Source organism: Kryptolebias marmoratus, linkage group LG16 (assembly GCF_001649575.2).
Source record: "Kryptolebias marmoratus isolate JLee-2015 linkage group LG16, ASM164957v2, whole genome shotgun sequence".
In the NCBI taxonomy this organism is placed as follows: Eukaryota; Metazoa; Chordata; class Actinopteri; order Cyprinodontiformes; family Rivulidae; genus Kryptolebias; species Kryptolebias marmoratus.
In genome coordinates this window covers 1,907,662-1,933,882 of record NC_051445.1, presented here as the reverse complement: position 1 = coordinate 1,933,882, position 26,221 = coordinate 1,907,662, and the positions used below count along the sequence as shown (strand labels likewise).

General features: G+C 43.2%; 3 protein-coding genes across 4 annotated transcripts; 1 reads left to right on the top strand and 2 right to left on the bottom strand.

Moving 5' to 3' along the window:
* The first annotated feature begins 1,029 nt into the window (after window positions 1-1,029).
* Window positions 1,030-9,636, top strand: notchl (notch receptor, like). Its single transcript, XM_017433289.3, has 11 exons — window positions 1,030-1,187; window positions 1,869-2,007; window positions 2,513-2,845; window positions 3,412-3,623; window positions 4,895-5,240; window positions 6,268-6,443; window positions 6,788-6,849; window positions 7,100-7,223; window positions 7,886-7,983; window positions 8,157-8,494; window positions 8,919-9,636. Exons 1-11 carry the CDS (start codon window positions 1,136-1,138, stop codon window positions 9,397-9,399), a joined length of 2,361 nt encoding a protein of 786 aa, XP_017288778.1. The 5' UTR covers window positions 1,030-1,135; the 3' UTR covers window positions 9,400-9,636.
* A 5,336-nt stretch (window positions 9,637-14,972) lies between these two features.
* her7 (hairy and enhancer of split related-7) lies at window positions 14,973-17,442 on the bottom strand. 2 transcript variants are annotated; one of them, XR_003040018.2, is made up of 4 exons: window positions 17,307-17,442; window positions 17,013-17,105; window positions 15,287-16,027; window positions 14,973-15,183 (listed from the first exon to the last, which is right to left on the bottom strand). XR_003040018.2 is itself a non-coding variant. In XM_017433302.3 (3 exons), exons 1-3 carry the CDS (start codon window positions 17,349-17,351, stop codon window positions 15,563-15,565), a joined length of 603 nt encoding a protein of 200 aa, XP_017288791.1. In that variant the 5' UTR covers window positions 17,352-17,442; the 3' UTR covers window positions 14,973-15,562. The 2 variants fall into 2 exon arrangements, 1 of the variants encoding a protein (XP_017288791.1); XM_017433302.3 differs by having other exon boundaries at window positions 14,973-16,027.
* Window positions 17,443-19,499: 2,057 nt separating this feature from the next.
* On the bottom strand, window positions 19,500-25,944 carry pbx2 (pre-B-cell leukemia homeobox 2). The gene is made up of 8 exons (XM_017433287.3): window positions 25,613-25,944; window positions 24,935-25,008; window positions 23,763-24,007; window positions 23,010-23,200; window positions 22,551-22,686; window positions 21,579-21,720; window positions 21,184-21,272; window positions 19,500-20,285 (listed from the first exon to the last, which is right to left on the bottom strand). The coding sequence occupies exons 1-8, from the start codon at window positions 25,852-25,854 to the stop codon at window positions 20,205-20,207; spliced, it is 1,200 nt and encodes a 399-aa protein (XP_017288776.1). The 5' UTR covers window positions 25,855-25,944; the 3' UTR covers window positions 19,500-20,204.
* Window positions 25,945-26,221: the final 277 nt, after the last annotated feature.

The window sequence follows — 26,221 nt, the reverse complement described above, 5'->3', positions numbered from 1 at the left end:
TACCTTGCCTTGTGAGGACCAACTGCTCCTCGTGGGGACCAAAGCCTGGTCCCCACGAGGAGAAATTATGTTTTTGGGTTAGGGGTTAGGTTTAGGACTAAGGTTTGGTTTAGGGTTAGCTATGTACTGGTAATGGTTAGGGATAGGGTAAGGGTCAGGGTTAGGCTGTAGTTAGGGTGTAGAAATGAATGGAAGTCAAGGAAAGTCCCTGCAAAGATAGAGAGACATAACATGGGTGTGTGTGTGTGTGTGTGTGTGTGTGTGTGTGTGTGTGCGTGTGTGTGTGTGTGTGTGCAGACATCCCAAGCAACTGTAACATCCGGAAGAAGGATCACAAGAAGCTGGAGCATCAAGGGCTGAAAGAGGAAACAGAGAAGTTGTGGAGAGCCGAGGCCTCAGTGGTGCCAGTGGTCATTGGACCCCCAAACTGGAAGAGTGGCTCCAACAGATCCCAGGAACAACCTCAGAGATCTCTGTCCAGAAGAACGCAGTCCTAGAAACACCTGAGATCCTGAACAGAACCCTGAAGATCCCAGGCCTCTGGTAGAGGACCTGAGCTTGGAGTGAAGTGGAACAAACAGGGCGAGATGAGTTTATATAAGTATATATAAAATATAATAAAATAAAACTCTCCCATTGTTTATGCCATCTGGATTTAAACTTATAGTTAAAGGTAAATAAAGGAGAACCCATTTCATGTCAGATTTAAGAGACTTACTGATGAGACAGGATGTTTAAAATGTTTGATTTTATTCTTTGCACTGAGTACCTTTTAAGTACATGTTAAGTGGAAGGCCTGGAATGACTTTAAAGTACATTTACTTTATTATTATTGGTAGAATGGATGTCAGGGTGCTTGTCTGAAACCTCCTTACACTCCTTGAGTTTGTTTTTTTTTTGAAACGCAGCATGAAGTCACAGCTCTGCTAACAGCTCCCTGAGGTTCTGTATTACAAATACACACACACATACGCACGCAGGGGTTATCGCCCTTCCTTTTCTTCTCCACACAGTGGCAGGAAGTTGTCCACATATCCGCAGGGCCGTGAGCGAGCAGAGTGGGACTGGCAGCGGCGGTGATTTCTCCTGAGCAGCAGGTTCTTCAGCGTCTCGGCAGAGAGAAGAGCGGCTCAACATGTTGGCTCTCAGGACGTTTGTCCTGCTGGGACTGAGCTGCACATGTCAAGGTGAGTCTGACAGTTTTATTCATGTTTCTTTTACTTACCTGTTCAGTTTTTCAGAAGAAAAAATAAATAAATCTGTGTTGAAAAAGAAATCCTGTTTGTTGTCTAAAATCTGTTAACTTCTTTGTGGTTATTAGTGGTCAATGTTGTGTTCAAATTCTCTGAAATATTAGCTTTATTTTACACTTTCTTGTTAATGTTCTGTTAAAGATAAAGTGTAAATATAAGAAAAAACTAAAGTAAAACTGAAGTTTAATTTCAGCTCTATGGTAATGCTTCTTATTTTCTCTCTGCTGCCATTTTATGGTCCCGCTAACACCTGCCAAGCCCATTGTCCAACTCCATCACATTCCTTATTGCCTCGGCGACGACCTTCGACCTCTACCAAGTTCCCGACCCACTCCGTTTCCTTTAGCTACTCGCTTCTTCTGGAAACTTCCTGTTTATGTCGGGCCCGTTTCCTGTCCCCTTACTGGGACCCACCTCGCACGGCCTGACCTGCATTGTGATGAAAAGCTGCTGATTGTCTGAAACAAAGAGTGGGCAGAGCTGGTTCTGCGATAAAACGTTTCGATTTAATGTCAGCGCAGATTAAACCAGACAAACACACCTTTAGTTCGTAAATGAGAACAGAATGTACCAGCGCTCTGTTTGGTTGTAGCCTGACTGTGCCTGTCTCTCCAGCTGTGCCTGGTGATCCCTGGGGCCAGTGTAGGGTGAAGTGTAAGGACAAGTTTGGAGACGGGTCGTGCGACAGAGATTGCATGGAGCCCGAGTGTCTTCGAGACGGTTTTGACTGCCTGAAGGACCGGGGACACTGCAAGTAAAACACTTTTATCGTTAATCAGAAATTTGGAGCTTAAATCCCAGAAATATCACATTTCTTTTAGTTTTTGTTCAGTAAATAATGACAAGGTAATGACATAATAAATAGTTCATCTTAGGGGATCTTGGACTTGTTGCTTTGTTGTAAAACATCTTATTCCCTCCTCTGTTTTGTTGCGATTTTATCTAAATCTTTACAATTTATTTCATAAAGCAACAAACTTGTATTCTAGTGCAAAAGAGAATTTTCATTTAATGTTTTAAAGAGAGTGCTAACAACATAGTAGATACACAAATACAATGATAACAAGGCAGTAATAATAATGATAATGACATTGACATTAATATTCTTTTTATTGTTGAATGTAACAAATGTTAAAAGCACCGTCCTCACTGAAACATTGGGGTGAAAAAGTAAATTCTGATTTGTAATATTTTGCTCATTTTGTCATGTATTTATTGTGGTTTTCTTCCCATAATTCCCTCCCCATCGGGGGTCTCAGGTCAGGCCACACTGAATATTGCCGAGCTTATTTCTCCAGCGGCCGCTGCGACCAGGGCTGCAACAACGCCGCCTGCGGGTGGGACGGCAGCGACTGCTTCAAAGACCAGGCCCCCGTATGGGCTGACGGCTCCCTGCTCCTTCACACTAAAATCCCAAAGCAGAATGTCTCCGTCTCCGTCAGCCCCTTGCTGTGGACACTCAGCGTCCTCCTCCAGTCTCCGCTCAAACTGAGGGGCTTCGTGGGCCTCGCCGCAAGCAGGAACTTGTTTGACTTCAGCCCTCAGGATCTGGCTGAGCTGCTCGCACATTCGTCCACAGCTGACTCAGATGGGTGGGTAAAAACCGTCTAGTTTTATTGAGCTTTAAAAAGATCAAGTCCTCTCTAAATAAGCCAAGAATAATAAAGCTAAAAGCAGGAAAACAACTAAAACATTTAACTTGACTTCAAAAAGGAATCGGTTGAAGATGCATCCAATCATGACTTTCTGAGAGTTTCATTAACACCTGTCCAGTGGTTCATAAGATATTTTACTTACACACAAGCAAACCCGCACACATAGGTAATTGCATTATTGCCCTCCTTCTGCCTTTCAGCAGCGGGTAATAACAAAAGTGCACCGGGTACAGAACCGTGTGGAATTCCATTAAACAAAGCAAAACAGGCCTAAATGTTTATTTTATTTTGTACAAGCATAATTAAGCTGTAACTGACGAACGTTAAAGGCAGGTTAGGGTTTTAATCTTCGTGTGTTAACAGTTAAATCTATAAAAAAGTACCAGATACATAACCTTGTGGGACTCCACTGAGTGTAGTAAAGGAGTTAAAATAAAATTGAAACTTGTGAGATCACAAATCTACCTGTTATTTCTGAATGTGTCCTCCTGTCTTCGTCCTAGCTCCCTCCTTTTCCTCCAAGTGGACAACAGACCGTGCTCCCGGTCACCATCTACCTGTTTCCCTTCCGCTACGGAGGCCGGCAGTTTCCTCCAGGCCGTGTTGCTGCTGAAGCCTCCCACGTTCCCCGCCCTCCCAGAGCTAAAGGCCATCATCAGCATCAGAGGTGTCCGAGAGGAAATAGGAAGCAGAGAGGAGGAAATGGAAGCTAAAGGTATGTGCCATCATTTCCTGTCTCCCGGCACGCACACATCCAGCTTTGAACTTCATCCAAATGAAACAATGTAAAACAACTTTCAAAACGGTGAGCACATTCTGACAAAAACACGGCCAACCTCAGTGAAAGTATAAATCCTGACAGGATGACAGGTCGAACAGTTTATGTGACTTTTAAGACTAAATAAATACCCTGCAAGGTTTACAGTGGGGAACTAAAGTATTCATCCCTCCTGGTATTCTGTTTTGTTGCCTCAGAACCTGGATTTTCAGTTTGATTTAAAGGAATAATTCTACAAAAACGTACTTCAGATTGATGAAGTTAAATGTGGAAAATTTTGTTTGACACAATTCTAAAATATATGAAGCTAAAAAAAATGGTGTGTGCATAAAATCCAGTAGTTTGTGTCTCCACCTCTTTCATCGGTTTGTCTCCAGAAGTTTCTAACCTGAACTTTTTGTCCGTTCTTCGTGAACAAACGTCTCCAGCTCCCTCAGGTTGGACAGGTGCTGATTGTGTCCAATAATCTTTAAACCAAACCAGAGGTTCTCGGTTGGACGGAGGTCTGGGCTTTGACTGGACCATTCCAGAACCTTTAACTGGTTCTCCTGAAACCAGTGGAGGGTTCGTTAGACTCTTTGTCCTGCTGGAAGGTGGGCTCGCCGGCCAAGTTCTACTCAGGAATTTCTCCGTATTTTGCTCCATTCTGCTTTTCTTCTCTGTTTCCTAGTCCCCAGTGGTTAAAAACATCCCCACAGCATGATGCTGCCACCACCGTGCACCACTGTAGGGATGGTATTCTCAGCATGATTAGGGGTGGTGTTTTTCTTGATGTTTGATCTCATCTGACCCCAGCACGTTCTCCCATGTGTTTGGAAAGGAAACTCCAGTATTTTTTAACCTTTAATCGATATATTCCCCCAGCCACTCTTCCATGAAGCCCAGCTCTGTCAGCTTGTAGTGATCCTATAGGCAGAAGAGCTGCAGCTCCATCAGGGTTATCTTTGTTCTCCTGGATGTTCCTCTGATTAATGTCCTCCTCGCCCACTCCATGGGTTTTGGTGGATGACCCTCTCTTGGCAGGTTTGCTTTGGTGGGATCATCTTTTCATTTCCAACGACATTCAGGCTTCTGGGATGTTTTTTTTAAACCAAAACCTGATCTGTATGTCTCCACAACTTTGACTCTGACCTGTGTGGAGAGCTCCTTGGTCTTCATGATGCCTCTTGTGGTGTAATTACTGATTTGTTTTATTGTTTCATTAAAAGAGCCAACCCCTGCATGGATATGGGGTGTCGTCGCCATAGCAGTTGGCCTTCTGCTTGTGCTGCCCCTGGTGGTGGTCTTCGTGATGAGGAGGGCGAGGCAGCGGCGGCGGGGGCGGGGGCAAGCAGCAGAGAGCAACGACAGCGTCAGGGTGAGGCACCGGCCTAAAGTCCCCAACGATGAGGAGGACAGCAAGACGAAGGCCTGGATGCAGCACACGGCACACCAAGAACGAGTCAAATCCTGCAGAGAGAAAGACAAAATCAGCCTCAGGAAGAAGAAGAAAGCTAAGGAAGCGGAGAAGAAGAGAAGGAGGGAACCGCTGGGGGAGGACGCCATTCGAATGCGGTGAGTGGGGCGGCTCTGACAGGAAGTTGTGTCTGCAGGAGGGATGATGTCCCACGAGCTTCACAAGATGAATCTCTTCATTATAATTCAAATAAACTGTGTTGTATCATCTGCCCTGCAGAGTTTAACATCTTAAACAGAAGAAGGAGGCTTCGTACAGAGCCTTGGTGAACTCCATCAAGTCACAGAAAGCTGAGCTCAACACGTTGGTTTTCCCTCAGAGATTTAAGGGTTTTAAATATGTATCATTCTAAGGAAAGAGAATTATCCATACCAGACAAGCTAAGTGGCTAATTAATAGTTTTTTATTATTATTTTGTAAAACTTTATGCAATCATTGGAGTCTGTCACTGATCTGCTTCAGGATTAGTGAAGAATTAGTCAATAATAAAACTCAGAAACGTTTGTGGCTCTGAATGATGGAGGATTTCGAAGCTTTGGATTTTCTTTGTGGTTCAGTAAAGTTTCAACAGTTTCTTTTTTTTACCCAAAGGTTTTGTTTTCTATGCTTCTCTAAAGTAATAAAAATTACCTTTTGAGTAGTTGCTTTAGATTTTTTCTTTATTTAAAGGTATAACGAGTTAAGCTTTTAAAGCTGTACTTTACTAACCTTATCCTGCTGCACAGTAGGTGGTGGTTTGCTCCTTACAGCAATAAGGTTAGATTAATTGTTTTTGTAAAGGTTCAGAGAAAAGAGTATAAAATAATGCATTTCACAAGTGAGGTAACAAAACATGTGTGGGTTATTTTTCTAACATTTATTTCTTAATGTGTTCCTGCATCTTTTCAGCTCAGTTTTAAATGTTTTCACTCCATCTCTTCTTTATTTCCTTTCTGAAGAGAAGAGTGCAGAAAAAACTCTGTTTTTATGAGTTTTGATCCATGATCCATCTTAGTTTGTCCAAAATGACCAATATTCCATGAAAAACGAACTCCCACATGACAAAAAAACAAAACAACAAAACAAGACACTATCATGTTTATAAAGATCCCAGTTCAGATATGAAAACTGCGTTTTGGTTTCCAGGCCTCTCAGAAGGGACCAGGATGCAGGAAGTGACACAGACTTCACCCAGAGCTCAATGGAAGACGTCAACATGAGATGCTCCAGGAGGCAAGAAGAAGCCTCCATCTGCGACCACCGGAGTCCGGAGCAGAGACACTTTCGGGCCGGAGCCTCTCAGAACCGCAGGCAGGTCCAACGTAAGGAAACAGAGTTTAAACCACCTGCTTACACTCACTCATTCCCAACTTTTATCTCTTAATAACAGGAATCAGGAGCATATGTTTAAAAACAACACCTTCTTATGGGCTTCAGATATTAAACTTAACAAGGTCTGTTAAACGTAGATCCATTATTTAGGTTCATTTCACTAACTTAACTAAAGTTTAACAAGGTTTGGAAATATTTTAAATTAAAAACTTTGTTATATTCAAACACTTTATTTGTGGTAGCCACATTAAACATTGTATAAAGCACTACAAGAGGTTTTTTTTTTTTTTAAATTATGGTTATAAAAGTGAAGAGGTTTTTTGTTCGCCCACAGCTCCACCTAGAGGATGGGAGAGGAATGCCATGCCTCCTCCTCTGCTCAGTCCTCCTCAGCAGGTCAGTTTCTTTTTATCACCTCCACCAAGGAGGTGATGTTTTCAGTCCTGTTGCTTTGTTTGTCTGTTAGCAAGATTTATTATAAACTAATGAACAGATTTTAATGAGATTTTCAGGAAATTGTCACGAAAAGAACAAGTGATTACATTTGAAAGCATTTTTTTCTAGCTAACCTAAGGTTGATTTTGAAAGCTGGATATTGTGGTTGTGTTTCTTGTGTAACGTCATCCTGATGTTGTCGTGGTGTCAGTCGGCAGAGTGGTGTGGCCCGGATGGGTCGGTGGTTCTGATCCGAGCCGTGCGCAGCGGGCTGGACAGGGTGGTTCTGGAGCTGCTGCAGGCAGGAGTTCCAGTCAACAACACAGATCACACCGGTAACACTTTTATTTACGACTTATTGGTGATACTGAGGGACAGGAATGTCTGAGGCATATAGTTTATTCGCATCTTCAAGTTTCTGTGTTTTCATCTGAATTAATATTTTTTTCAATCTGTGAAAAATATACGTTATGTCTGCTGATCTGTTATTCTTTAAAGTTTTATAGAAATCTGTTTATTGTCTAAGTTATCTCACCCCACCAACATCCACCAGGAAATAACGTGTATATCTCGTGATGAAGCCGTCTGTTTCTGACATCCGGAAACAGGCGGTGGAGTAACTTGTAACTTACCCCTTTTCTCTCACGTCCTCTTTTTGTGTCCCTTTTGTCCCTTCCGTCCGTCCTCCTCCAGCTCCCCTGCTTTCCTCCTCTGATTCAGAACAAAGTTAACGTCCTCACTCGGGTCGATCGATATTAGCTTTGTGGCTCATCCTTCTTGCTTCAGCTTTCCCTTCAGGGCTTCTGTCTTTCTTTTATTCCTACAACCCTTGTTTTCTCTTTCCTCGTGTCCCATCATCTCCTGAGGCGTCCCTCCTCTTCATCTCCCAGCTCTTCACCATCTGGGCTCAGCTCTGTTATGTAATGGTTGTTCATTAGCTGACTTCCTCCCTCCTTTCTTCCTCCCTCACCTCCCCTTTACTCACACTGTCTCTCAGGGAGATCGGCCCTGCACTGGGCATGCTCAGTAAACCACCTCTCCCTGGCAAGGACCCTCATCCGCTACGGGGCTGCCGTGGACCTCCAAGACAACAAGGTACTCACTTGGAGTTATATTCTCAAACTACCTATTTGTGATCATTTACTACAGATATACAGTCAAAGGAAAAACAAAGTCTACCTGTTATTTTTATTATGTCCTGATACATAAGACCTCAGAACTGAAAGAAGCTGGATATTTTATAAACTACAAGTTTCTTTCTTTCTCAGGGCGAGACAGCGCTCTTCCTCGCTGCCCTCCACGGCTGCTACGACACGGCCAGGCTTCTCCTTCTTCATGGCGCCAACCTAGAGCTCCATGACCGGAGGGGTCGTCGTCCGACGGATGTGGCCAGAGAGGCCATGCACCACCAGGTCCTGGAGCTCCTGCTGGCTCACCAGATGCAGAGGAGACCCGTCCCCGTCCCCGTCCCCCCGGTCAACGACATGACGTGGGAGGAGCACGCTCTGATGTACTCGACGTGGGTCGGATCCCAAGGCCTGCATGGAAGAAGCGCCTCCTTCTCTGGAATTGTAGGCCATCGAGATATGAGCCCACAACCACAAACGTAAGGTTTCACAAATTCACTCCATGCTCTGACTGGACTGAGATTTCACACCTTAAACAGATAATTTAAGGTGTAATTCTAATTAATTTCAACAAAGGCATCTAAACCGTGCCATGAAATCCAAACTTAATTTGCAAAAAAAACTCCTAAATCTTTGTGCAAAACTTTTTATTAATCTCTAAAACTACAATAACAGAAGCTAAAACGAGTCAAACAAAAACTTAATAGGAGCAAAACAGTAGCTAAAAGCTAAAAGGAGTTAAAGGCTACCTAAAAGCAGACTTTAAAGATATTTTATGTTTCTTGGAAATGATGAAAGAAGCTCACGGAGATAAATTAAATAATTTCTCTCTTTTTGTTCTTTGATGTTTTTAAAATCTAAAATCTAATGGTCTCATTTCCTGATGACCTTTTGTCTTGGCAGTGATTGGTCGATGGCTCGAGTTCAGTACTCCTCCCCTCAGAACTGGCGCCCGCAGCTGAACCAATCAGCAACGGCGCTCGTCCCTCCGAGAATCATGGGCCGCCCCCCTCGGCCAATCAGCACCTTACAGGAAGTGACCTCGGAAGACGAGGACCGCGACAGGAACCAGGAAGTCCCCCGAGCCACCACGCCTCACTTCCTGTCGCCCCAGCCCGCCCCCAGGCAGCGCTCCTTTTCCTGCACCCAGCATGCATTGCAGCGTCGCTCCAGCTCCCACCAGCCTGAGCCCAACTACCTGATCGTGACGGACAGAATGGCCGGCGAGCCCATCGAAAGGGTGGTGGTTTCCCCTCCCCCGGACGCCGCCGCCCAACCCGAACGCCAGCCTGCTGTGACCCCAGAACAAACAACAACAACGGAGCAGAAAGCCGGCGGTGAGAGGTCCAACAGAACCGCTGACGCCACTCAAACCGTCCTGTAGGAACCAGAAACTTCAGCTGAGTTCCTTCAGAGAAGCCTGGAGGACTCTGGAGGCATTTGGACTCAGATGTTCACCTGAAGTCACCTGAAGAATCCTGTTTCTGTTCCTGCAGCACATGGAGATGTTCTTTCCTCCCTTTTTCACTTTGGGCTCTTTTTCTCTTTTGGAAGGGATGTTGTAAATTTTAAACCAATTTAAATCTTGTATATTTGGATTAAAACAGCTCATATTCTGGTGGTTTCTGTTGAATTATTCAAAAAAATAAATAAATAAAAGGCTGGGTAGTTTTACAGAAGCCTTAAAATCAGCTGAAACAAACTAACCTTTTATACGTTTAATGCAGATTTCTTCATTTCCATCCAGTATGTGCTTCTATTGGTGGCTTTTTTACTGCGTGGAACTGATGAGAGTCAGCCGTAGGAAGACAGAGTACCTGTGTGTGAATGAGAGGGAGGCAGGTGGAACAGTGAGGCTGCAAGGTCAGAGGTCACAGAGGTGCAGGACTTCAACTGTCCAGGAGGACAGGGAGGTGAGGTAAAGAGGTGAAGAAGAGAGTCCAGGCAGGTTGGAGTGAACGGAGAAAAGTTTCAGGAGTGAGCAAAGGTCAAAAGTCAAAGGAAAGGTTTACCGGCAATGGTAAGAGCAGCCATGTTGGATGGTTTGGAGACAGAACATGAAGTGTCAGAGCTGAAGATGTTGAGGTTCTCCTTGGGAGGGACGAGGATGGACAGGATGAGGAATGAGGTCATCAGAGGAGCACAGGTTGAAGGACTGGGAGATAAAGACTGAGACGGTTTGGACATGTGCAGAGGAGGGACAGAAGGATGTCAGAGACAAAGAGGACAGACATGGATGCAGTTAGAGAGGACATGGAGGTCGGAGGACGCAGGGGACAGAGTTAGATGGAGGAGGACCTGAAAAGGGAACAGCTGAAAGAAGAAGGAACTGAAAACCTCACTAAGCTGTGTGAGTTCAGGTTCAGACTGAATAAAAGGAAAAACTCAAAATGCAACAAAAATTCATTTAAAGCAGGAAATCAAACCGTTGGGTTCCTCCAGCCTCTCCGGCTCTTCATCCAGTCATTTCATCCAGTCACTCGAGTCAAGGAAAAACAGTAATTTGACTCATCTTCAGTAAAATGTTCCAGTCTGTAAAAGCATCAGTGGGAGACTTGATGTGTTTCTCGTGGGAAACACAGACCTGCTGCTGCATTTATTAGCTGTTAAAACTGATTTAACTGACAAGTGTTGTGGGGGTGGGGGTCACACGTTCCCACGCGCCTTCCCGACCTTTGACATGGAAATATTTAGAAGAAACACTCTATTGTGTAAATAAGCCTTTAAAGTCGAGTAAAACCTGCTTGAAAAGCAGATTAAATGATGTTAGAAGATAAGATAAAAACATCCGACTTTACGCGCAGAAACGGCGCCAAATACGCACAAATAAGTTTAATTATATTGTATTTATTTTGTTAAATAAACCAAAAGCGATATGATTTTATTTTAGGAATGTGTATTTTTAAATCAAATGAGGTTATGAGTAAAACATGTTTATCCTCACGTGCAAATTACCCCCAACACGTCGACACGTGCCAGCAAATAATCAACCAGCACCTTTTTACTTTTTAAAAGTTAAAAACCATTAAAAACTAAAACTATCTTTTTTTAAATGCAGCTTTTTGTGTGAACACAAGAGACCTGCAGGAACTGAAGTAAGCAAACAAAAACCTGTTGGAGTTTTTACATTTATAATCAAAAGAAGTTCCGTCTGGGATGAATTCACACACACACACACACACACACACACACTTTCAGACGCGTGCAGGCGCCAACACTTGCGAACAGCACGCGCCTGAAAGGTGAGAAAGGCTCGTGCGCCTTTCATCCGCCAAGCAGCAGGAGGCTGGGAGACACCTCGGCTTCACTTAGCAGATTGTTGGGTTTGAATCTGACTCCACATGTTTCCTGATTTACTCCACATTCGGTGGAGGAGGAATGTCTCCAACTGCAGCTCAGCTTCGAAGATCTGTGGATTCAGGTGGTTCCAGACCGAAGGGGGTCTGTGGGGACCTGGACCCACAGAGATCTGCTTCAGTTGTACAATCATCTCCTATTTTCAGTCCTATTTTCAATCTTCTTTAGGCTCCAAATCCTGATTTTTGTTCTACCAGTCACGACTCAAGTGTTTGATCTTCACCCAGTTGGTACCAATGTGGACATTGGACATGTGTGGGAACTTTGGGGTCACCTGTGCTCCCCCCACGCAGACTGTGTTAATGATGTATTAGTTTTAACAGACCCTAAAGTTAAGCTCAAGCCTCGTGAGCCACATTCTTTGGACGGGAAGGCGCAGGAGCGCGCGCTCCCACTGTCACACTTTCAGCTCTGCGCCGTTTGTCTCTGGGTGCTGCTGAGCCTCACATCAGTTCAGGCTGCAGAAACTCTGCTTATTGTTGGTTGAAAATGCTGACCATTTGCCTCACGCGCATCAAAACTATTTATCTCCATGAAAAGAGAAACGGGGAGGAGGAGACCCCCCCCCCCCTTTTACTTTGAAGTCATTTTTATCTGTTCTATTTAATCATTTTTTAGAGAAAAAATGTCTGTTAATATTAGATCAGAAGCTCTTCAATAAAACTGTTTTCAGTTCAGATGAAACAAACTCCTCGAGTCATTTTTACGCGCACGCGCAACGAGGTGATTATTGCCGAATCTACTGTTTAATTTCTCATTTTCCACCTGGTTACAGATTTTAAACAGTATGAACTCCAAACTGCAGCTCTCCTCTTCAGACACGCACGTGCAGCAGCCCGGATGGCGCGTGATCCCTTCAATCCAAACACGCGCCGGCTGAAATCTGCGCAACAAACGGCTGCATGCCTCCTTCATGAAAAAAAAAAAAAAAAAAAAAAAAAAAACTTTTTTGGGGGAATTATTGCTGAGAAATCTCCCCAAATTTATAGTTTGTGAGTCAAGGCCTTATTTAGAAGGAACGTTTAATAAATAAAAACTGACGCGTCAGAAATCCCTGCATTAATGCAGAAATCAGCGTGAAAGTTTAAATCTGTCTGGTTTATGCTCCTAAATTAGACTTGGAGGTTTGTTTCGGAGGTGTGGGGAAAAGGTGGACAGAACAGGAACATTTTGTCGGGAAGAGTTGAGTTTAAAGGTTCCCACGCGCGTAATTCAGGACGCGCAATTAGCACCAGCGTGCGTAAAGTGTGTGTGAAAACTCCCCAGCACATTCCTTCAACGACACACCAGCTCCAATAGATCACAAAAGTGCAAACAGGGAGGTTCGGGCTCGTTTTCCCACGAGAAAGAAGCACACAGTGTCTCACATGAGGACAGAGACAAACTGTCTGTTGGAAGAGCCACAACCTTTAAAAACTGTTTTCATTATTACTGTTAGATTTAAGAGTTTTCATAATAATCTGTTCATTTTCTTCTGGGGTTTTAGCTTCTAAATGTTCAGAATTTGAATTTATATTAATATTTGTTTTTAAATGCTTGTTTAAAAAGAATATAACAACTATAGGAGCAAAAATCAGTGTTCAGGAAGTTAAAGGAAAACTGACAGTGGACACTGGACACGTGGACACGTGGACACGGGGACAACAAATGGCTCCTTGGAGTCACCATGAGTCTGAAACCTTTAAAAGAAGCTTTTGTGCTCCTTCTCCTCATAAACACAATTTATCCAAAACTCAGATCTCAAAATAAAGGAAACACAACTCATCAGGTTTTACATAAAGTTATAGATTATTAAATATTAATAAACTGTTGGCATTTATTGATATGTTTCCATTTACAGGACAAAGAAAAGAGACAAAGCTCTTACAAATTGGGAAAAAGATTGTGTACACCCTGTTTGATTAACTTTATAAACCAAATGACTCCTTACATTAAAAAATGTCAATAAAGTGAAAATAAACAAGAAGACAGTTTGTTGGGATTTACCTCTGATTACTTATTTCTAAATGCAGAAACTCTTATTTACTTTAAATCATTTTTTTTTTATCAAATGCCTTTTCATTCTCATTATTAAAATGACATATTACCATATTTTTTGTAAAGCATCTTATTTCTGTTATGTGTGCAGAACTACAGTTTTTCTCTCTCAGGAACTTTAAATGTGTTAAAAAGGTTTATTTTCTCATTTCTTTCAGAGAAAGAGCTGAATGTGGGACTGAGCAGACACATTCTCATTCTGGCACAGAAGTTTTTGTTCACATCTTGCATAAAATGACCTTTCCTGTTGTGGTTAAATTCTTCATTTTCATCTTATTTAATGTCAAAGTTCCTGTATAAGAGCCACATGTGGCCCCCGGGCCGCAGGTTGCAGAGCCTTAGATTAATCCCATAATTCTGTAATCTGCATTAATGGTTTTTAAGGGTGGAGGTCTTAACAACAACAGGAAACTGTCTGTCTGAGTGACAGATAATACACAGAATTAATATAATAAATGTAGAGAAATGAAATGATCAGAGGAAGTCAGAATCACTGCTGTTTTATTTTTCTGCACGTTTTTTACAATCTACCTACTTCTGCAGACTTTGTGCCGTTTTAGCCGTTCATACATCAAAATGTTCGGCTCATTCAGGAGACGGCTGCTGTAACTTCAGGTTTTTGTTAATTTTATACTTTTGAAAGTATTTAGCTTTAATTACAAATATCTTTCCATAGAAATACATGGAGATCTTTTGACTTCCTTCAAAACATTGTTCTCTTTAAAATCTGCCTGTTTTAATCTTCTTATGCTACTTTTAGCTAGAATTAATACATTTTTAATTTATTATTATTTTAGCAAAGTGTGTTTTTGTTTTAGCTTTCAGCTCTGTGTTGTTTAGCTCAGGTTCAGCTCAGGTTCAGCTCAGTTTAAACGTGAATAATCTCAGTGAAATGTTGCAGATTTTCAGATGCTGACTGTAAAATCGTTTTCTGTTCCCACGGTAACGCTGTGATGAAGTCGCTGTTTAGACGAGATCGCAAAAGACGTTGAACCCGCTGTAGTTTTCATGCCAAGACACCAGCTGGACCTGTGATTTCTCTACTTCATCAACGTGCACACGCGTGCAGAAACTTCAGTCTTGGTTATGAGAACAGCTACATCCAAAATGGCGATAATACACAAATGTTCAAATAAAGAAAAAGAGCAGCACAAACAGAACTCTGTTATCTGCCGTTGTTCATCTGCTGGGAATACTCTGCACGCATGAGAACACTTCTGTCTTCACGGAAATAACGTTTTCCTCTAAAACGATGCCAAGACTTTGAAATAACTTCCATTCTGAGGCCTAAATTTAAAACGTTTTGGTGTCAGAATCGTGTAAACGGAGTCATTCAGCGCTCAGCATTCACACTAGTCAGATCTGAGTTTCTCTTTCAAAGGCTGACAAATGTGTCTGAGGTGAGAGCTGCCCCTCAGCTTTGTTTCTAGACTTCACATCTGGAGTTTGTAGCTCAGCAGGCGATCCTGCTTCACGCCTCTAAAGTCTCTGCAGACAAAAGACCTTCATTTGAAAAAAAGGAACACTTCACGTCTTTTCATTTAACAACTGTTTTATTGCTTTCTATATATATTTAAAAAAAAAGAATAATGCTCACCATAGGGAGACAACCAGAATAAATTAGTGTGCAAAACAGACAAGATATGGGAATATCTTTTGGGAAGGATGCATGTTAAATCGTACAGAGCCACAGATGTCACTCATGCCAGCAGACATCATGGCACATAGATGAAAATGAGGGTCTCTCCCAAACTCAAAGCCCCAGGTTCCACACCTGGAAATGTGACGGACGGACATGCAATCATTATCCACATAAGCATACCACTCAGGAATCATGAGATCAGAAATATTACAGGGTTTCTGCGGCTCATACTCACCTGTTGACGGGGCTTCGGCACACCTGAGGCTCCACGCTGTGTGAAAGAGTCCCTGCATGCCTGACAACAGATGACCTGGCTGCCGCACTGACTGAGCATTACGCAAGAGTGAGTCAAGCCTACACATACTACAGCACATGTACAAGTCAAGTTTTACATTATTTACACTTAGGAGCTTATATAAAGACTATAACGCAAAAATATTCTGTGGACAACATAAAAAAGACACTAGCTTATATTGATGAATGATTAGAGTTTGAGAGTTCTGCCTGGTGATCAGGGCCACGGTCTCCACAGAGTTTGGATCAGGGGGGGACTCTGGGACGAGCTCTCTTTGGTCTCCGGCCTCTCTGCCCTCGTCTCCAGCCCGCTGTGTGTCTGAGGCTGCCGGGGAACTCCGGGCTGGGCCGGAAGCCGGTAAGAATGAGCACCGCCGCCAGACTTGGATCTCTGCCGCAGCATCTGCAGGATGGACTGAGTGTGGGTTCTGCTCTGAGTGGCTGCAGAATCGTTGTGGGAGCCCGTGAAACGACCAGCGAAGGTTGCATCCAGTGCCGGTCCAATCCAGAGACCTTTCCCTTTGGGCCCCAGGAACTGGGAAGCTCTCTGCAGGCAGGAGGAGAAACCATCTTGGAAGGAGGATCTTGGACCTTTAGTCTTGCGTTCTTTGGCTTTTTTCTGTAAGAAGAGGACCGTGTGCTCCAGGACCTCAGCTTTCTCTACCCTGTGCTGCACCTCACCCTGCAATGAGAGATAACAGCACAAACAGCTGAATATGAGATGATTCGTGCTGCGTGACACACAAAAAAAACTTTAAATATTCACTTTTTGGCTCCATTTTGGCAAATGCCAGTCCTTGTGGCATTTAAATATCCACCCATCCACTTCCTGTGCACAGAAAGACCCCAGCTGGAAGTCAGAATACAATGAAATGCAAATTTCACTACAGAACATAGTAAACATAATAAATGCTGGAACTGAGAAATTGCACCATTTTCTGGAAAAAAAAAAAAGAATTTTTGAGTTTGATAGCAGCATCTTGTCTCTTTAAAGTAGTTCCAGATGATTCCCTCTCTGAAGCAACAATCTGTAAACATCTGGACCTGAGGTTGTCCCATTCTGTCTGTAAACATCTGGACCTGAGGTTGTCCCATTCTGTCTGTAAACATCTGGACCTGAGGTTGTCCCATTCTGTCTGTTCAACAGTCCTGGATGGGAACAGATGTTGTTCTAAAACCTGTATGTACTTTCCTGCACTGATGGAGCCTTTCCAGGTGTGCAAGAGGCTCTAATGCACCCCTATACCATCAGAGAGGCAGGCTTTGATAACAGGCTGAATGGCCCCGCTCCTCTTTAGTACAGAGGACATATCCGTCTTTTTATCCCCGGCCTTCAACTGCTCCTCCTGCTGCTTTTCATTTGTCCCACTTACTTTTACAGCCTTTTGTTGCCCCTGGCCCAACTTTCTTGAGATGTGTTATTACACCCCCACCCCCCAAGCCCACTCCAAAAAAAAAAGAAAAAAAGGCAAATTTCTATATTTTAACATTTGATTTCTATATTTTCCGTGCATCATTTTAAATAAAATATGGGTTTTCTGAGAACAAACAACTGATGCTGAACTAAACTAAAACATTTAGTGTTTTATAAACATTGCTTTTTAATAATAAAGTAAAACTAAATACATTCCATATTTCATGCACAAGTTTCATTTCATGTCATTTACTTGCTGAGGCTCCTGCAGCAGCATGGTCCTCAGGTGCTCCAGACTCCGATTCATTCTCTCCCTGCGACGTTTCTCCACCTGAGACTTTATCAACTACAAGCACAGAAAAGAAAAGGATCGACACAGATTTTGGAACCTAACTGATGTGATTTAAATGTTCTCCAAACAGGTTAAGAGGTATCAAATGGTGACCTCACTAAAACACTGCAAACTAGACAAATGAAGTATGAAAGCATGAAGGAGCTCGTAGAGTTTAGGACCCATTTCTGCTCCCTGAGCTGGGATTATTCTTACCTTCTTCTTGTTTGACGCATCGTCCGTCTCGTGAAGCAGCTTCATTTCTCTCCAAGTGTAGCTGCTTCCTGCGCAGTCTGAGACTGATCAGGCTATCCTGCTTCCATCCCTTTTACCGCCCACCTGCCGGCCCCTGGGGGCCCCTCCAGGCCCCTCCTACAGCGGATTTTACAACCTGGACCCGCCCCCTCACGGCCACTCCTCCTCTCACCAAAATCCCCACCTTCCTCCAACCCCCACCCCCACCCCGTGACGCGAAAAATGATTACATTTGGGGAAACTTAGTTTCCACCAAGTTCCAACTTCTTTTCGGTCATTTTGTATCTTTTCCTTTTAATTCTGATCCTATAACTTCAACTTGGATGAAACATTTCAGATAGTCACTGGGGGTCTTTCTTTCATTTAAACTTCTTTTTTTAATTGAAGCAGGGGTTGGATCTGGAGGTGCGCCTCAGAACCATCTGTGCGTCATTTGATGGACTTTTCACTTTTAATACACCTGTTTTTATTTATTGATGCCTGCTCCAACTGATGCTGTTCTGTGCTCGGATTCTAAGACTAACCCACATGTTTAACCCAGTTTTTATGACCCCCCCCCCCGCCACCCTCACCTTTGCGCTCCTCGGCGGCGGGTGCCGACGTGTCTCCCTCCACACCTCCGTTTCCGCAGCTCCGTTCACACCTGGGTGTCACTCCAGGCCACGTGCGGACCCCTGGCTCTTCACACGCGCCAATTGTTCGACTTTTCTCTTTGATAAACCTTTGATGCCCAAAACCCCTGCGAGAAAGCCCCGAGGCGCGCACGCGACAGCTTTTCAGCTCCACAGCGGACAGCAGGGAGTGAGAGGTCCTTTCTGCAGGAGATTAAAAGAGTTTCATCACAGTTTAAATACAAAGAACAGCAGCTAAACCTTCACTTCTTGATTTCTGCAGACAGGATCATCAAGTCTAACAAACATCTAATCTCCACAATATTTACTCTGTTTTCTTATTCTTTTTTATTCTAATCCAGCTACAGTAATAGTTTATACACTGACATATTTGTCTTAATGTTTACAGTGGAAACTATTAATACAGAAGATAAGAAGTTAATTCAAAGAATTAAAGAAGTAAAACTACTTATTAAAGACTGATTGTTGTGATAAAGGCCACATATAAAGTTTATGACATTAAAGAGAAACACGATCATGTTAGAAATAACTGCCTATTTTAATCTTAAAACATTACAACTCAGGACAAAATAAGGATAGACTTAAAATGAAATAAAACATGTGAACAAAGATGTCTTCACTGAATAAATCCAACACAAAACGTCTGGAGATGTTTACCCACAATGCATTATGTTTGGAGACAACCAAACAGCTCCTCAGCATGGCAGTGGAGGGCTGATGGTCTGGGCTGATTCTGGAGTCAGATGTGAGGCCATCTGTCCAGAACCAGAACCAGAACCTCAGAGAGCTCAAGCAACGCTGGAAAGAAGAGTGGGCCACAACTCCTCCACAACCATGAGAGAAACAAACAGGAACCAATGAGCTGAAGCAACGCTGGAAAGAAGAGTGGGCCACAACTCCTCCACAACCATGAGAGACAAACAGGAAACCACTTCTGAGAGATGCTGCTGCAAAAGGAGATTCTACAACCTGCTGGATTAAAGTTTTCACTAACAGTTTCTCCTTTCATTCACCTTCTTTTCCTTTCAGCTGGTCTGCATCTCCAGCAGTCACTGTGTGAAACATGGGGGACACCCTGGACAGACCCTGGACAGGTCTCCAGTCCATCGCAGGGACACATAGAGACAAACAACCATTCTCACTCACACCTAGAGACAATTTAGAGTTACCAATTAATCCAACCTGCATGTTTTTGGTCTGTGGGAGGAAACCGGAGTATCTGGAGTAAAATCCACGCAGAAAGACCAGATTCTCCAGTTTGACTAAAGAAATAATAAAATTGCAGATTTTTTTTCCTCTTTAAGTTGCAGTTTAATCATCAGACTTTAACGACTTATTATAAAACTCCATTCCAACCTTAAACAGTTCAGACTGAAACGTCTTCATTGTTTTGATAAGATTGATCATTTTAGGATAAATCATTAATTTATCGAAGCAGCTCCAGTTAGAAACGGCGCCACAGACCTCCCAGTTCCCTCAGTCTGGCTACAGAAGTGAACAAAAATGTGGGTCGATGAGCAGCTGCTTGTGAATACAGAGTCTTTATTGTAAAAGAGGTAGAGAGAATACAGGTGTTTCACTGTACAGAAAAAAAAGACAGCACTGTTGACACTCATTCAAACCATTAATATGGATTCAGGCACACGTCATTCATGTTACAGGGCCAGCAGGCCCGGTACAAAACAGAAAACAGGACAAAGAATAAACAAGACGGAAAAACAAACACACAAATCTTTGGATTTTTCTCTATTGCCCTCTCATTCACTAAAAGCATTCTCTCCTTTCTGAGCTGATAAAATGAAAATACTCGTTGCACTAAGAATAAAAGTAATAATATTAATAATAATAATAATATGATATAGTGTGCTAAAAACAAAGATAATGCAGACCCAGCCCTCATTTCCCCCCTTTCCCAATCACAAACACATTTTAGTAACATGTTGAAAGTAGTGGAAAACAAACCCTACGACCTCAGTAATAAAAGCAAACCTGCATGCACGCAACACACTCACGCTACCATCTGTGCACTCAGCTCATCATACCAACAGAACGATGACCGACGCCGGCGGTTCGAAAACAAAAAACAAAAAAACCACGTCGTACGTTTAAAAGAACCAAATCAAACAATATACAAAAACAACTGCAGCCGAGTGGGAAGTGTGATATCATTCTTTCTGTCTTGTCCCTCGTCAATCTTTCTGTCGTTCTGTGCCGGTGGGTGGGGCCATCAGTCGGAGGTTTCCGATTGGTCGCTGTGGGGCGAAGTGCCGGAGGGGGGCGAGTTTCGACCTTGCCAGTTCCCGTTAGTCTGAGAGACGGAAAGTAAAAGATGAGAAACACAGAAGAGAACAGATGAAACATCTCAAATATTTCTGTTTCAGCTGCTCTGATAAGTTCAAGTGTTCATTGACTCTAAATCACCTTTCATCAAGACTGATTTCTCCAAATAAACTGTTTTTAAACAAGTTTTAATAAGTCTAAAATATTGAGACACTTTTCATCACTCATTTTTATCTAATGCTGTCGGAAAAACCTGACTGATGCATCTTATTTGATCATCAGGACTCGGAAGCATTCACAGGATTATATCAAGTTGTGATTTGAAAACTTGACGGTGGAGAAAAGCGTTCAGGTTTCCAGAAACCCCGGAGGACCAGGCAGGTCCAAACGCCCCTCAAGGCTCACAGCACTGCTTTCAGAACCGGTGGCAGAGCTCTTTACAGAGCAGCTCAGGCTTGGACCCAGCAATAACTCACAGGAAGTGTGGTGAGGACTACAGAGGCCGGGATGCATCAACGGGACTCGAGTGAGACGCTGGCAGAGGATCTCAGCAGTTTCTCCCCCCCAGAAAGGCTGCTGGCCCAGACGGAGTACCGGGTTGGGTACGCTCACCAGCTCACTCCCATATTCACCAGGATTTTCATTCTCTCCCCGACACAAGCAGCCGCCCGCCGGTTTAAAATCTACCATAATCATCCCGGTGCCAAAGAAATCCCCTCCAGTCAGCCTGAAGGATTATCGCCCTGCTGCGCTCACAGCCGTATTTATGAAGTGTTTTGAGAGACTCGTTCTTCAGCACATCAGAAGGTCATCACCCCCTCCATCCAACTTATCACAGACAAATCGCCGGCCATAACTTTTAGAAGGTTTTGGTCTTTAAAGCGATTTGTTGATGGAGCAGAAAACAGAGAAGGATTTGGAAGTACCTGCATCTGGTAGGCAGACTGCTCGCCGTTCACAGAAGGAACCCCGAGGAACATGTCGGCTGACCCGGACAAAGAGAAGGACCCCGACCCTGAACAAAAACCAGGACAGGAAAGAAAAATATCACTTTTTAGCCTCTTAACAGTGATTATTTTTAATATTCTGTTGTACACGAGGATGCAGAAACTCCACTAAAATTATAAACTAGTGAACAAGATGCTTGAGTGAAACATCAAAACTTCCATGTCAACAGATTCGAGCAGAACCTCAGGACAAAATGAACCCATGTACCATCCCAGGTTAAAGCCCGTCGCCTGCTCTTAGACATCTAATTATCATGACCACAAATATAAAGAGTCCAAAATGAGGCAGCGACAGGGTCCGTTTCTTCCAGCACCTGTGGAGTTTGGAGTGTGCGGAGAGTCGTCTCCCTGCCGCGCCCCCAGGGCCGTCTTCATGGCATAAAGGTTGGCCTCCTCTTGGAACTTGCCAATGTTTTTCTTGTAGCGAATTCTTTTGTTACCAAACCAGTTGGAGACCTGGAAGAAAATCAAACAAACCTCACAATTAGTTCCTAAAATAACACCGGAGAGAGAAACTGGTTATTAATGAGGAATGCTCCAATTAGATCTCGACTGTTAGATCTTTTAAATGATCCAGGTCTGAGTAGAGTCGACTTCAAATTCAAAGTTAAGGCAGAAACAAGAAAACACATCAGCTGCGTAGAAATAACTTAAAAACAGCCTCTTGTAATGTCTGCATTGTTACAACACATTAGTGACAGAACTTCTTTCAGTTCTACTCATCTAAGAAGACACCTACAGATGAAAACCTCTGAATAGATTTTATTTAACTAACTTTGAGTCAGTCAAAGCACAAATCTCTGCTGGTTTCTGATTTGCAGCAGAAAATTTTCATTTCTTTCCAATAACAGCTGAAACTGAAGCTGTTAAAGCAAAGAAGAAAGTTTCTGTAAGGCAACAGTTAGTCAAAAAGAATAATGTAGCGTGTAGATCACAAAAACGTTCTGAAAGAAATGCCTTTTTGTCTTATTTTCACTTTTTTATGTTTAAAAAGAAAAAAAAAAGTTTATGAAACTTGGATGACCCAATGCCAGTTAATTAAGCACAATTTTAAAACTAAACCCACTGTTAATAAAAAACAGTAAAAATGAGACGAGAAACTGGCAGCTTTATGTGTTATCTAACCCCCACAGCTCAAATTAAAGTATTTAAAGTCTTACAGCTCCCTTTCTGCAGAGGACTGACTTACAGAAAGCTATGAAGGAACAAAATGTGAGAAATGCAAATGCTATGTTGTTCTACTTGTCTAAGGAAATACAACCTACTAACATTTCTCAGCGATTTACCTGAGAGACGGTAATTCCACACTGTTTGGCAAGTTCTTCTTTGGCTTCTTCGCTGGGATACGGGTTGGACAGGTGGGAGTAGAAATATTCATTGAGGACCTCTGTGGCCTGTTTGCTGAAGTTGCGCCTCTTACGCCTGAAAAACGAAACAAACAAACAGCTGAGCACTGAGAAAGACAATTTTATTATTCATTTGTTAAAGATTTGTTCCTCTGCTATTTCAAGATACTAACACATATTTTAAAAAAAACAACTTCTGAGCTCAAAAGAACCAAGAAACGGCACCTGTCAAACGAGAGAATTTACTCTTGATGTACCTAATTCTACTTTTAATTTGTTGTTTTTGTTTTGTGATTGTCAGTCATAATTTGAAACACCTCCAACCATCCCGAGCCACTTGTCGTACAGATTCAAGCTGCATGTTTAAACATTTTCGTCCTTAAAAGCTGCGCCTCCCACCTGGCATCCAGGAAGCGGGACCTCAGGATCATGACGGCCTCACACGTGCTCTGCTTCAGCTGGGTCTGGATGGAGCTGAACTTGCGGTGGATGATGCCCACCATGCGCTCGATCTCCCGCGGAGTTACGGGCCGAGTGCGCGACTGCTCCCTCAGCAGGTTCATGACGTGAGTGGTGAACTCGGTGCACGCCTGGGTGAAACGAGAGAAACGAAGGAAAGGAGAAGAAATCAGAAACAAAACTGACATACGCGCTGATTGGCAGATATAATAGTTTCCAACTATGAATACTTGTGCTTTTGAGGAAAAGATTACCTTACAAAAGTGTAAAATGTACTTTTAATCATCACTTTGCTCAGAAATGAACATTTATTTATTCAAACTAACCCAGATTAAAGGAACAGCAGTGATCAACCTGAAACTGTCGTCAATTTATACAAAATGAAAGCAACAAACAAGTTGTACTGCCCTTATCTATTCTCATGTCATCCCTAGAGCTCGTTTTATGTTGCAGGATAAAAAAAATGTTGCTTCACAAAAAGATTTTATTGGCATTTTGATTTAAATTACAGCTCACAACCTTTCACTCACTTATGAAACCTATCCAAGAATGTACTCCCCCCCCAAACATAGGTTATATAAAGTGAAATGTTAGTTTAACACGCCAATGAATTTCACTCCTGGAGGGCAGCTTCAGATCAGGTAAGCATGTACAGGCAAAGTCAGGGGCTGGACTCCTGTAGCGACACGGTACCTGCTCATACTTCTCCAGCTCAGTGTGGTAGATACTGCGAATCTGGCTCAACTTGCTTTTGTAGTCGGAGTGCTCGAGCGAGCTGTCGGGCGACATCCCTCCTGAGCTGGTGGCGGCAGACACGGCGGCGGCGGCCCCACCGCCCTTCTCAGGCCCTGCGACGCCCTCCGCCAGCAGCATGTTGTCCAAACGCACCAGCTGAGGGTCCTGAGGCTCCTCTTCCTGGGCGTTTCTCATCGAAAGGCCTGTGGAGAAAACGAAAGACGATAAAAGACACAAGTTTATTATCGTATAAACAACAGACAAAACATAACATATAAACAAAACAGACAAGTTCCAATAAAAAAGTAAACAAGGTAAAGCAACAAACAAGTGAAAAGATCTACAGAACGAAACGTGAACATTTCAACCATCTATAATTTAGAGAAGAATTTAAGGACAATGAGAACAAGCTATTCTAATATCAAATATCTTGCCTGCTAATAAATACAGATTTATCTTTTAGGAGTAAGTTTAGTTGCCTTTTATTTTAAGTAGTCAAAATTTCAAACAGAATTGAAGAAAACAGCTTTACTGCTGGAGACCAAGTATCATAACTGCTAAAAGGAAACGTTAGAAGGCTGGATATGTAGGCTGGCAGGTAAACAAACACAAACACCTATTTTCCTTCTTTTGCTTTAAAAGCCACAAAGGGTTACACTGAGTGATGCTACACGATATGCAAAATCCAAGGATTCAGGCAATAAAGCACTGAAAACGTTTGTTCAAATTTGACTAAACGTGATGAACCAGCGGTAAACGCAACAAGCTGTTTCTGGAAATCAGGATTTTATCACTGTATGGATTATTCACTTTAGAGAATCTCTCTTGGGTGCAGCTTTATATGACGCCTGATAAGAAACAGTTGGAGGACGACCTGTGCCATTTATAATAAGTTTAATAAGGTTTTCCTCTTCTAATCCTTCTTTCCTCTGTTTGCTCAGCTGCTGCTCTTCGTTATCAAACAGCATTTTACATCAGAAATGTAAATGTAAGCGTCTTGTTTGTGACACTGAGACATGCATCTTGTTTCTGGTGTTATTAGTTCGTGATGACAGCATGTCAACACGGACTGATGAGCTCCTCTGTGCATGAAACACCGACCACAGATGTGTAAATAAGAGCCAACGTACCAGTCTTCTCCTTGATCTCGCACAAAACGCTGAACAACGCAGGCTTCATTCGGTGACAGTTCAGTGCGTGTTTCCTGCGGCACAAAAACAAAACAGCACGACTTGTTAGCTCAGGAGGCGCACACAGAAACGGGGTGACAGCATGAATAACGAGCCAAACAAAAATCGGAGCAGCTACCTTTAGCAACTTAGCCGCAGTTAGCTTCTGGCTGGCTAACAGACAAGCAAACTGTTCACAGGTAAACTAACCGTACACGACAGTCAATGCGTTCTGTTAAATGATCTTTTCATTGATAAGAAATTTAATTTTAACGCGAACAGGGCTGTATTTTGTTTACATTACCCGTTAGCTTGTTTGTTGTAGCTTTAGCTAGTTAGCGCAGGCTAACAGGCTAACAAAAGCTGCCTGAAACAATCGTCGCGGAAAGAATTGCGTGATTTTATCCGCAAATAAACACAACGGAGCGTTTTTATTACAGTAACATACAAATTTAAAAGTGAACAACAAAATTAACTTTTTTCAGTCAGTTTGTTCTGCCTTTAGCTGCTGGGTAATTAATCTAAACAATAGAGTGAAGTTGAGGAAACTTTGCCACAGCGACGCTGAGTCAAAACAACAAAAGCAGCTGCAGCCTCGGGAACCTTAAAACACGAAAAACTCAGAAAGTTCTCACTAACTTTGCTTGTGCCTCGTCCAAACTTTGGTCGGTGATGGTCATTATCTGCTGCAATATGTCACCGATATCCCTGCGGTTCTCGTGTCCGTTTTCCGTGCCCTCCAGGCCCGAGTCGCCACCGTCCGACCGGTGCTGGGAAGGTTGATGAACCGAGTTGAGCGCGTGCATCCCCGGGTGGCCGCTCACTCCGAGTCCCCGGCCGTTGGACGGCCCGTTGCCCGTCAGAGGCTGCTGCTGCAACATCTTCAGCGACGCGCAGTGGCGACGACTGGTGCCCCAAGTGTGCTCTCACACGCAGCCCGGCGCAGACAGAGCCTTCCCAGGCATCTGACAGGCAGAGCTGGGTCCCCTAGCGACCGACAGCGGGCGGTGCAGGGGCGCGCAGACACTGCAGCATGGGCCGGGGGGCAGTTTTCAGCGGCGCACCTCCGGGGGGGCTGAAAGTTACCACAGCTTGAAAAACTGACTTCCATGAAATTTGCTGAAGAAGCAGAAACTGATAGACTAAAAGCTGAAAGAAGCAGAACACTAGCAGCAAGCTAAAAGGAGCTAAATGCTAACTTAAAGCTAAAACACTAGCTGAAACTAGCAAAAATGCTAGCTGAAAGAT